Below are 12,625 nucleotides of genomic sequence, written 5' to 3'. Positions count from 1 at the left end.
AAGCATCACTGACCAGAATACCAGGAACAAACAGAACCAAAATAAGTAGAGAACATCCTCTTCCATTTATACCCCCAGGCAATTCTACAGACCTGATCATCTGGTGGGTCGTACTGAACTCTCGTCAACCTCGGGAGTATCGAATCCTCTGGCAGCTACATCTGTGCGCTAGGCCCAAATGGCTTCGAGCCTGTATCCTGTGGTTGCCTCCTCCCCATTTCTTTCTAGGCGCACAGCCTCATTGGTTTAATTCTACAAGACCTCTGTTCTCTTGGAGGGCGAGAGAGACAGGGCATTCTAGAACAAGCAGCCCCAAGAGATGGCTGTCCAGCCTCTGCTTGGAGACATCCAGGAAGGGGGAGTCACCCCTACCACCCCCACTAACAGGTAATGGCCACCACTGTGGAGCTGCTCTTACCATTAAGAAGTTTCTTCTACGTCTAGCCTCCTGTAACTGCAGTCCATCAGATCCAGGTCTGCCCTCTGGGGCAGCAGAGAGCAAGCCTCTGCCCTCTAAGCAGCAGCCCTGCAGAGGTCTGAAGAGTGCTACTAGGCCTTCCCTCTTCTCCCGGTGAAGCATGCCCAGTTCCCACATAAGACTTGCTTTTTAGACCCCACTGACCATCTCTGCCACCCTCCACCAAACCTGTTCCAATTTGTCTACATTCTACAGTTCAGTGTATATAATCCACAAGGCGAGCAGTTCCTGTTGTAGTGAAGGCCAGTGAAATTCAGGGACTAGCCTTGGATCCTGGAGACCGGAGTCAGAGCCCTGCCTCCGCCATGGAACTAGCTGCTAATTGGTTTCACAGGAGCCTCTGCTTGGGATGTAGAGGGGCCTCAGTTCAGCCTCTGGCAGCATCTCCAGGCAGGGCTGGGGAAAGACTTCAGCCTGATGCCCCCTGAAGAACTGCTGCCAGTCCGTGTAGACAGTATTGGGCTGGATGGACCAAGGGTCAGACTCTAGATAAGGCAGTACAAGTTTGTGCTTTATAACTAACAGATATTAAGTACGCTCCCTTTTCTTTTTACTGGGTTCTCCTTTATTCTTGATGCATCAGACTGAACTGGAGTTTTGATCACTTCTTTCCATTTCCAAGAGATCTCCTCCAAACACACCCACAGCCCCATTTAAGTCTCCCCACACAAAAATCTCCAGGGGCAACTTCTTTCCATTGTGCTCTGGGACCATTTTCCAGCCTCACAATGTCCCTTTAGACAACCTATATCCAAAGAGAACTGATTGGAAGACCTACCTTGGAATTTGGTGAATTAAAACGCACAACGGCAACATCTCCTTTGATGTCATAGTTAACATGGGTTCTAGCTGTAAACCAAAGAGACAGAGACACAGAGAGAGAGAGATTACTTCTCCAAAGAGGACACCAAATTGTCACAGAAAAGCTCAAAGCCATGCCCAGGGAGCATGCAAGGCCAAGATACGAAGGTTCTGCTGAATGCATTTTCCAGGGCAGAGCCTGGTGGGGCGAGTAGAAGACAGAAACTTCAGCTGTCACCTTCCTAGCTCTCACGGAGGTGGAAGAAGATGGGAGCAATTAAGTCAAGCTCAAATAAATGGCCATTCCAATGGTGATGGTGAAGGGACAAAGACATGGCATTGGTAGGTGAGCAGGCCGTTATAGGGGAAGGGAAATCAGAAACGTAATCGCCGTTTCCCCTTCCAACTGGCCTATCAGCTCTTTGACCTTGGGGAACGGTGCCAATCACCCACAGAGCCACACCTTGCTACTCTGTAATGCCAGGTCAGTCCAAAACAAACCAGAGAACTTCCATAATTTGATTGTGGATGAAGGCGCTGACCTGCTATGCAATATGGGAAGCTAGTAGTCCAGTTTGGTCCCAGCTTCTCCCAGCAGGATACTCTGTGGTGGAGCAGGTGAGAGGATGGGGGAAGAGGAGGTGGTGTGGCTGTGGTCTGTGAGGACACTGACTCCCTTACCAGGATCCTTGTCGGGGAATTGGCCCATATCAAGTGTCTGTACCTAAGCCTAGCGACCAAGGATAGACTGGGACTGCTGCTGATGTACAGATCACCCCGTTGTTCAACAGAGTCCCTTACTGAGCTGACGGACCTGGTTGCAGGGTTGGCCTTTGAGTCATCCAGATTGTTGGTGGTGGGGGACTTCAATGTGCACTATGGGACCAGACTATCAGGATCCCATTGTTCATAGCGGATTCATGACAACTATGGGCCTATCTCAGGTCGTCTCTGGACCGATGCAGGTTGCTGGTCACATGCTCAATTGGGTCTTTTACTCCAATCCGGGTGGTGTTCTGTGCGTGGGGACTCTTATGATTTCCCCATTGTCATGCAGGGATCACCATCTGGTTAAGGTAGGACCCACCTCTGTAGGGATGAAGGACTCATTAGGTTGGCCCACCAGAGAATGTTATTGGATCCAGAAGGATTCTAAGAAGGCTTGGAAGGGTTTTGAGTTGGCTCTGCTGATGATTCTGTCAATGCTCTGGTGCAAACATGGAATAACCAATTCACTACAGGGGTAGACTTAATCGCTCCTAAGTGTCCTGCTCTCCAACTTGCTTCAAAATTAGTCCCGTGGTATTCAGAAGAATCATGGGAGCTTAAGCAGTGAAGTAGATGAGTAAAGCACAAGTGGAGAAAGCCTCAACTTGAATCCGACAGTTTACAACATAGAGCACATTTGAAGATCTATGCTCTGGCAATACGTGTGGCAAAGAAGCAATTCTTTTCTGCCCACATTGCATCTGCAAGTTCACACCCAGTGGAGTTGTCTAGGGTTATGAGAGCACTTGTATGAGCCCCCTCCCCCTTGAATCCAAATTTGGAACCATCAGTTACTCGCTGTGACCCTTTTAATGATTTTTTTGCAGACAAAATCTCTCATATTCCAGCTGAACTGGACTCTACAATTAGGGCAGAGTCTGTTATGGAGGTATCCAGCGACTCCTCTTATGTGGTCAGACTGGATAACTTTCAGTCTGTGACTCTTGAGGATGTAGATAAGCTGTTTTGGACTGCGGGTCCTGCAAGCTGATCTCTTGACCTTTGCCCAACTTGGCTTATTCTATCTAACAATCAGATTACTGGAGAGGGTCTGGCAAACATTGTAAATGTTTTTCTGATGGAAGGTAAGATGCCTCCTTGTCTTAAGGATGCTATCATTAATCCACACTTGAAAAAACCTACATGGGTTAGGCAATGTAGAGTTAGGCAACTACAGGCCCTCCTCTAATCTCCCATGGTTGGGCAAGGTAACTGAGAGGGTGGTGGCCACTCAGCTCCAGATTCCTGGAGGAAACTGATTATCTAGACCCATTTCAAACTGGCTTTCAAGTGGGCTATGGGGTTGAGACTAATCTCCAATTAGATACTGACAGAGGGAATGTGACCCTGCTGATCCTTTTGGATCTCTTTGTGGCTTTTGATACCATCGATCACAGTATCCTTCTGGGCTGCCTGAGGGAGGTGGGATCAGGTGACACTGTTCTACAGTGGTTCTGTTCCTACCTCTCAGGTAGATTCCAGATGGTGTCACTTGAAGACTGTTGCTCTGCAAAGCAAGAGTTATCGTATGGAGTTCCACAAGGCTCCATACTGTCTCCAATGCTCTTTAACATATACATGAAACAGCTGGGAGAGATCATCCAGAGATTTGGTGCAGCGTATATATACTGATGACACCCAAAACTATTTACTCCTATGAGTTTCATCAGGGAATGACACAATTCCCCTGGAGACGGTAATAGGCTGGATGAGAGAACTGAAGCTGAATCCAGATAAGACAGGGGTACTGATTGGTGGGGGGAGGGGGCGGTCAAGACCCAAGAGATTATTAAGATCTGCCTGTTCTGGATGGGGTTACACTCTCCCTGAATGATTAGGCATGTAGTTTGGGAGTGGCCCCTGGATCCAAAACCCTCTCTGGTTTCTCAAGCTGAGACAGTGGCCAGGAGAGCTTTTTATCAGCTACGGCTGATACGTCAGCTATGCCCATTTCTGGAAATAAATTCGAACAGAGATTCACAGCACAGCCCAGGCACCTTTAAAAGGGAGGAGAGCAGGTCCATACCTGCTCCTCCACCGCAGTGATGGCGCCCCCACCCCTGGCTGACCAGCAGTGATGGACCTGCTCGCTGTGCTAAGAATTGCTGATCGAATCGTGATTCATGCACACCCTTAGCTTAGGCCAAGGGTACTTAAGAGAGTGCCTTCCTTGTCATGAACTCTGCCCGCATCATCTGGGGAGGTCCAGTTATGGTCGCCACTGGCTCATCTGGTGGCAACTCAGGGCCAGGCCTTCTGTGTGGCTGCCCCAGGGCTTTGGAATGCACCCCCTGTCAAAATAAGAGCTTCTCCATCTCCCATTGCTTTTAAAAAGACCCTTAAGGCACACCTGTTTTCTCAGGCTTTTAATTAAAACTAATTTAAAACTGTTTGTTTTACTCTGAAATGGTTTCATTCTGTGAAATATTGTTTTAATGGTTTTTGTTCTATATTATATTTTGGATTATGTACACTGCCTAGGGAGAGAGCTATCAGGCGGTATATAAATATGATAAAACAAGATACAACGACTACAATGAATACTGCTAGAGAACGGTTTGAATGGGATACCCAGCGACGGGGGGTGGAAGGGCCACCCCCCTTCTGTCAACTGTCCCGCAGCAGGGGGGATGTGCCAACCACCATTTCAATCCCCACCATTCTCCTGCTTCCCCATTTTTGCAAAGGGCGGCCCACTCTCACGTTCCACAAGCGTGGCCCCTCCCCCAGCCCCCAGAGGACAAAAACCCCAACCGCCCAGAGGTGAAAGTTTGGGTGGTATAGACGTTCAATACCTACATACATACATACTAACTGATTCTGGAAATGCAGAAGGCCCTTCCACATGGGATGCTTGCAGGGGAATCGGGCCCCCAGACCGCGTTCTACTGACGTTGGCACACTGGATGCCCCCACCCCAAGTCTTGTGCTGCAGACATCCTTCCATTATTATTATTATTTTTTAAATTCTACTAGCAACAATAAGAAGGAGCCCTTCTTAGCTGAAGTAAGTGGGCATGTATTTGGCAGGATTCCAGCTCTCCCCACTCCACCCAGACCCAAATATTTTCACAGTACTTACATTTCCGTGAGGTAGAAGTGCTAAGGCTTCTGCAGGCATAACCTAGAAGAAAGAGACCTGGAGTTACATAGGGCTGGACCACTCTCTCACACCCCTAGGAGGACAGGTTGTGGGCTCCGGGCATCCAAGAGAAGCACCGGGAACCTTTTCATCCCCGAGTCCCAGCCATCTCCCAGCATGAGCTGCTCTTGGGGATGAAGGGCCCCTCTCCATTGCTGCCAGATCTTGATTCAGCAACACACGCTGCTCGCCTATTCACTGGCATGGCACACAATTTGTGGCAGGGGTGTCCAGCCTTTCTTTTTCTTTTTAAGTGTACCCCTTCTGTTGCAAACCTTCAGCTCAAGTAACCCAGAGAGACTGTAAGTGTGTCTGTGTGCAAGCACGCATGTATGTGTGTGTACACACACACACACACAAACACACAGCTGCAGTATAGGGAGGCAGGCAGACTCCGAGCACCCCTGAAAGATGTAATGAGGATTTCTGTAAATGGACCATCCTTTGAAGATTTTACAGCACAGAAAGCAATGGACTTCTGGAATCTTAGGGGAAAGTCTTCAAGGCACATACATGGCCACAAAAGACCACTGTCAGCTTCAGGTGAAGACCTCCGGTCTGCCTACAAGAAACACACACAGACACAAAACTGAATTCCTGGAAAACCCTTGCTTTCTTGGACATCTGCAAAACCTAGTTTGACAGCTGTATTTTCATGTTTACTAGTCCCCCCGGCCCTGCCCCGCTGCAGTGAACTTCTCACACCTGTTCCAGAGAAACTGATGCTCCTAATCTGAAACACCTCCTTTGTGGAAGAGAAATGTTTAGGCTTGTAACTGGTTACAATACAACAAAAAGGCCCAAACTCCTACTGTTTGCACACCCTGCCTCAACATGAAAGCTTTAAAAATTGCTTCCCTTTTATCAACACTGCTCTATGTAAAAGGTCCAGTTTACTCCGAAAATTATCTAATTGCGATATTTGTGGTGGGACTGGAATTTCTTACTGGCTAGTCTCCGAGGCCCTGGCTGGCTCACAAGGTGTGCTGCTGTCATCGGACAGGCGTGGATTCCTCGAGAGTTGTCCTCTGAGCCATGCCTAGTCAATGGAACTTGGGTACTTGATTGTGCCCCCACCCACAAGGTGGTGGAGGTGGAGGTGGAGGTGGCGGCGGCAGCCCAGCAGCAGCCCCCCACTCCAGACAGAGGTTCCCCAGCCTAGCCCCACAACTAGAACCCCACAGGAGCAGGCAAAGGCACGGCAAGCCCTCTGGAAGAACCTGCTGCTGCCAGGCAGAGGTCACCTCCAGCCCCTTCCTGGCCATGCCCTCTGGCCAACATTGCCACTGCCGGGGAGGGCCGGGCGGGAGGGAAAGGGCCTTTCACCTACATTGCACCGTGCCAGAAATGCCAGCTTGGATTTGGAGCCCGGACAAAGTCCTCTCCCGCCTGCATTCCAGATGGGAGGCCAGGCCACCTGCCCCCTCCACAAGGGCCAGCTCAGGAAGAGAAGAGCCCCTGGGCTGGGGAGCTGGAGATTTTGCACTCCCCAGCACAGACAGTCCAAGCACACTTCTGGGTCAAGCAGGGCCTGCCATCTCCTTGCCCAGACCTCACAGAACAGGGCCTGCTTGCTATGTAAGGAGAAGAGCTCAGGAGGAGAGCCCCTTCTGCCCGCCTTTGCCTTCTCTCTCCCTGGACACCCCCAAGAGCATCCCACGCCCAGCAGAGGAGGGGGGCTGGCCTGACTCCGCAGTTGTACGGCCCCAGCTCAGGTGCCATGGCTCTGCCGTTTCCATTCATCCATTCAATTCCTCCTTCTCATATCTGGAGAAGGCGAGTCCTAAGCCAGAAGCAAACAGAACGCAGCCACAACGATCGCAATGCACTGATTTCAGCAGTGCTCCGTCAGGACTCTCTTTGGGCACAAGCCAGAGGCCGCCTGATCCGACTTTTGCGACCGGAGAGGAATGACAACTGCTCTCCCTGGCCGCGATCCTGCATGGCAGCCAGCAGAGATCACCCAAGCGCTTGCATGACTGGCAAGAGGCACTCGTCCAAAGAGGACATGGAGGCCCGGGCAACAACTGCTTGGGGAGAAGAACAACTCAGCCGCCCAAACAGCCGGGCTGGCCAGTGCCGCCTGGACTTTGGCCTCGGGGCCATGGCTGCCCAGGGGCGCAGTGCTTCTGGTCCTCCTTGCACAAGACGGATCCCAGCCAGAGGGCAGTTCCTGGGCCTCAGGGAGGAGCCAAGCAGAAGCTGCCCTGCTGTGCCTTTGCCCTGCCCCACCACAGGGAGCGGGACCGTCTCCTTCCTCGGAGAGGGGCAGGCCAAGCACACAGCAGGGAGGCTGTTCTTCCGTCCCAGCTTCTGCTTGGCTCCTCCCTGAGGCCACCACCAATCCTTGCTCTTGTGTTCCCCAGAAGGCTCCAGTAGCCCCACCTTGGCATCGTCGTCCCCTTTGCAGTCTGGCCAGGTAACTATTCCCCAGGGCTGCACAACGTGAGGCTCACTAAGTGGGACACAGCTCTCCGGGGCTCAAGCGGCTCCCTGTTCTTGCAGGCCCAGGCAGGCGGCATCTGGCAGGCCACACACAGTATGGCACTCAGCTGCAGAGGTGACACCTTGTGCACGGCACAGCTCACGGTGCAGGCCATTCTCCAGATTGCTCACCCTGCACGCCTTCAAGAGCTGCTGGTCAGGACGGGAGCCTCTCAAGCAGCTGGACATCTCTCTTCTAGGGTCGGTGGAAGGAAGCCTCTTTGTCACCGAAGGGAGCAGCTCTTTGTGCCCTGCCCTTTCCCAGCCCAATACGGAGATATTTTCATTCCCAGAATTGTACTTCGAAAAGAGACAACACTACCACAACCCAGGAACACAAGTGGCTCTGCCAAGTCATCTGTGGTGCAAGGACGAGGATGCCCACCCTGACCCCTCTTCCTCAAGACTTTTAAAAAAGGACACACACACGCTTTTCATTTCCATGAGCCTTTCTTGATGAAGGGGCTGGCACACCTGATCTGGGACTCCTTCCCTCCCTCCCTCCAGCAAATATGAATATAAATAAATACAAATATAAGTCAGGTCAATACAAGAGGCCAATCACTCTCCTCCTCGTGAGTCAAGAAGGCAAACAGCCATTGCAGCCACAGAGGCTAGGGAGACTGTGTTGGCTGAAGCAGGATTTCCTTCTGCATTGGTGGGAAGAGCAACCCGGGAGGATATTCTCACCGGAACCCTCCACGGGCCTCTGCAGCCGAATGCCTCAGCTGGAGCTGGGAAGCCAAGTCGTCCCATCAGCGACTGTGCCAGAAACATTGTTGGATTACTTTGGGCAAACCACGTAGAGATCCTGATCTCCAAGTACTCAACAGAGCCCTGACTTTTAACTGGTGGGTCTCTGTCAACAACCTGGCCCAAAGCAGGTTTCACAAAACAAGGCCACTGACAATCTTTTGACAGACAGACAGATGTAGCCAAGACCAAAAATACCTAAGAAAAACCTAACAGGAAGGCCCATACACCTTGCAGACTGGGGGAGGTGTGGGTCCCCCCCAGGCCTGAACATGCTAAAATACCAACAGAGGAGAAGCTCACAGGAGGAACTGCTGAGTCGGTAGGCCTGGCCACTGCCGAGATATCCAAGGACACCATCCGATTTACAAAGCCTTTGGCCCTCAGAACCTTCCATGCCTCAGAGACCACCTTCCGCTCAAGCTTCTCCACCGCCGTCTTGAAGAGCGGCCAGGAGCACCTTCTCAGCTAAGCCGTCTGCGTGCATTGCTTGTCCCACGAGGGCAGAGAGGCCAGAGGAAGCTGCCTGCTACCCAGTCAGACCATTCATTCATTCTTCAGTTTTTATACCACCTTTCATAAGGCATCCCAAGGCAGTTTACAAAAGTTAAAATACAATAAAATCTGCTAACTTGGCAAAGAGGCACCTTTTAACGTGGTAATGCTCTTTATTTAGCAGGGGGAGAGTCACTGGCCCTCTCCACCCCCAGCACAGCATCCCTCCAGTGGCTGTTGCTCATGTCTGTCTTCCGTTTCTTTTTAGATTGTGAGCCCGTTGGGGACACGGTTCCATTTTATTTATTTTGTTTATTTCTCTGTGTAAACCGCCCTGAGCCATATCTGAAAGGGCGGTATAGAAATCGAATTAATAATAATAATACTCCATAAAAATCACATTTAAAACCTTAAAAACCAGTCAAACAATAAAAACCATAAAAAACACCAAAAACAACAATCACCACCATAAAAAAGAGAAACAGAAGCAGGAAAGCTGAGAGACCTGGCAGCCCGCAAGGGGCAAAAGCCTGAACAAATAGATTCCTGCTTGCTACCACAAGGCCAGCTTTCCCAGCCATCACTCTGCAGTGCAAAAGGCTGCACAGCCAAAAGCTCTGAGTTATGCCCTGAGGTCAGGGGTGCCAAACTGCAGCCCCTCCAGCTGCTGTTGGCTACAACTCCCACCATCCCCAGCCACGGTGGCCCAAAGCCAGGAAAGATGGGAGTGGTAGGCCAACAACAGCTGGAGAGGTTGCAGTCTGACACGCCTGCCCTAGGCTGTGTAAGTGTTTTCATGGCAAACCAAAGTGTTCTAATCATTCTAAGAGCCAGCGTGGTGTAGTGGTGAGAGTGCTGGACTAGGACCGGGGAGACCCGAGTTCAAATCCCCATTCAGCCATGTTACTTGCTGGGTGACTCTGGGCCAGTCACTTCTCTCTCAGCCTAACCTACTTCACAGGGTTGTTGTGAAAGAGAAACTCAAGTATGTAGTACACTGCTCTGGGCTCCTTGGAGGAAGAGCAGGGTATAAATGTAATAATAATAACAATAATAATAATAATAATAATTTTAGCAACCAATCAGTAAGTCTGCTTGTTCAGGAAAAAGATGAACTTTAAATTGCAAGCATGTTTTAAAGCAAGTGAACGCAAGACTGGCCGTTCTTGGATCAGACCACAGACCCCAATAGTCCAGAATGGATCTCAACCAGATGCCCCAGAACAGGAAAGCAACAGCCACCCCCAAAGTCCAATACATGGAATAATTCTCTATCCACTGAGCCACACTAGCCGTCCGTGTCTCACTATGAGGTGCTCGGTTGCTTTTGTTCAGAGAACTCTGTGGCATCTCTGCCAGGAAAAGTGTAAGCCGGGGCAGGGGGACTCTGCTCATTCACCCCCACATGCAGAGGCATCCCACTGACAGGAGGGGTGCAATCGGGGAGGGCTGCTGCCTCCCTGCCCTGCTTGGGACTCACTGTTCCCTCTAACCGGGATTCCCAGATGTTGACTACAACTCCCAGAATCCCCAGCGGCAATGTCATTTGGTTGAGGGATTCTGGGAGTTGTAGTCAAGAACATCTGGGGATCCCTGTTAGAGGGAACACTGTTGGGGCTTCCCCAGTAGCATCTGGTTGACTACAGCAAGAAACAAAATGCTGGGATGGATGGAGCCTTGTCTGGGCCAGCAGCAGGGCTCTTGGGGGTTTGTCACCTGGTTCAAAATCACAGAACACAGAAATGGCTTTCAATGGGAATAGGCAAATTCATGGAAAGACGGCTAATTAAAGGCTACTAGCCATGACAGTTCAAAGGCACCTCCAGGTTCATAGGCAGGAAGCCTCTCAGGACCAGTTGCTGAGAAGGAACCACGAGAGATGGCTGTCACCACCGAACCTGGCTTGTGGAAGGATCTGGCCAGCCGCTGTGGGAAAGAGGACTAGCTTAGAGGGGTACTTGGTCTGATCCAGCAGCGCTCTCCTTACTGCGCGCCCCCAAATTGTATACAGTAGCTTAGATGGCTTGAAAAAAGGTCTAGACAAATGCACAGATGCCAAAGGGCTATTAACCATGACAGCTAAAGAATCCCCAGGTCCAGAAGCAGCACACCTCTGAATATCCACAGCTGGGCAGCAAATGGCAGTAGCGGGCTATTGTTTCCATGTTGTGCTTGGAGTTTTTGGGAAGCATTTACTTGGGCCATCAGTGGAATGCAGTATCAGAAGCACTGCAATATTCTCCCCTGCCTCTGCAGTTCTGCCCAAGCAAAAACCCCAAGCCTTCGAGAATTCTTGGGTGAAACCATCCAAGAATGATCACTGAAGGAAGTAGCTGTTTGCTAACCCAGTTAAGGCTGAGGCCTTTCCAGAGGTCTCCACTACCAGAAGATGTGGCGATGGCTGTTGGCTTACGCAGCTTTAAAGAACAGATGAGACCTATTGGTGGGAAAGAACTGCTCTATCTGTGGCTACTGGCTACTAGCCAGGATTCGCTTTCAAACAAGACTGTTTTAGAGCTAGGAAAGGTACAGAAAAGGGCAACTGAAGCAATCAAGGGGTTGGCGCCCCTTCTCTACAAGGAAAGCCTCTAACGGGCAGCTGGATAAAGGCATCATCTCACACTGCGCAGGAGGCGGCAATGGTCAACCCCTCCTATATGCTACCAGAGGAAACCACATGGCTCTGTGGTCGCCAAGAGTCGACACCAACTCGATGGCACACTTTACCTTTTTAATAACCACTGGCTTAGATAGCTTTAACAGCATGCAAGTCATGGGCGGGGAGGAGAATTAGATTTGTGGAGTAAAAGTAAATGAGCAGCAGCTAATAGTCACAAGAGTGATTGAGAACCTCCATATTCTGAGGCAGTCTCTCCCATGGAAGACAGGTCCTGGGTCCGGCTCGTGGGCAGCCGTCCGGCCACTGCTGGAAGTCAGATGGCAGCCCAGCTGGGCTTGAGGGTTCCAGTCAATATCAGGGCATTCCTAAGATGGGCCCGGCCCGCCCGCCCTGGGCAAGGTGGCAAGAGGGGCACCCAGAGGCAAAGCTGGGCAGGTGCGCCTCTCCTCTCCCAATCCTCTCCCCCACCCCAGCCAGGCAAACAACTACCACCATAAGCAGATGGGAGGCTGCCATGCTCAGCCCTGCCTGCACTGGCTGGCAGCAATGCTCCAAGGGTCGAAGCAGCCCACCAGGAGCCTTGCCCGGCCCTGCCTCGAGATGCTGCCAGCGAGTGGACCGATGCCCAGCCCGCCAAGGGGAATCCCTCACGGCAGGCAGGCAGCGCACCGGTGAAGCCTCCCCTCCAAAGGCCGGCCAGGGCAGGCCCTGCTTGGCCGAGAAAAAAGCCAGGCTCGCCCCCGCAGGAAAGGCTCGCGCGCGCGCGTCCCCCCCGCCCTCCTCCCGCCTGCCCCGCTCTCTTGCCTCACCTGAGAGGCGGCAGCACCGGGCCGGGTGGTACCTGGCGGCGGCCGTGAAGCGCGCCCAGACGCCCATCGCCCTAACAGCAGCCGCCATCTTGGCCAGCGGGGAGGTCGAGCGGGCGGCGGAGGGAGAGGAAGAGGGCGGGGTCGCGGCTCGGGGCGCGGGGCCAGCGCTGGGGCTTCCCACTGCTCTCCGTCGCCGACTCCCGAGAAGGGCGTCCACGCTGGCGCCTGCTCAAAACCTCAGCACGGCCTCCTTCGTCCCGCCGCCAGAGTCCTCG

The 12,625-nt window shown here is 51.9% G+C and overlaps 1 protein-coding gene across 1 annotated transcript in view; it reads right to left on the bottom strand.

Annotated features, from left to right (window-relative positions):
• HADHA (hydroxyacyl-CoA dehydrogenase trifunctional multienzyme complex subunit alpha) overlaps positions 1-12,580 on the bottom strand; it is a 36,507-nt gene extending 23,927 nt beyond the window's left edge. Inside the window, exons 1-3 of the mRNA XM_053250445.1 lie at positions 12,351-12,580; positions 5,130-5,171; positions 1,257-1,327 (exon numbers count right to left, since the gene is read on the bottom strand). Of these exons, the coding sequence (XP_053106420.1) occupies positions 1,257-1,327; positions 5,130-5,171; positions 12,351-12,438 (201 nt within the window). The 5' untranslated portion in view covers positions 12,439-12,580. The remainder of the gene's footprint in view (positions 1-1,256; positions 1,328-5,129; positions 5,172-12,350) is intronic.
• Positions 12,581-12,625: the final 45 nt, after the last annotated feature.

The sequence above is a fragment of the Hemicordylus capensis genome, chromosome 1 (genome assembly GCF_027244095.1).
Source record: "Hemicordylus capensis ecotype Gifberg chromosome 1, rHemCap1.1.pri, whole genome shotgun sequence".
Classification (NCBI taxonomy): Eukaryota; Metazoa; Chordata; class Lepidosauria; order Squamata; family Cordylidae; genus Hemicordylus; species Hemicordylus capensis.
This window is presented reverse-complemented; position numbering and strand designations above follow the sequence as displayed.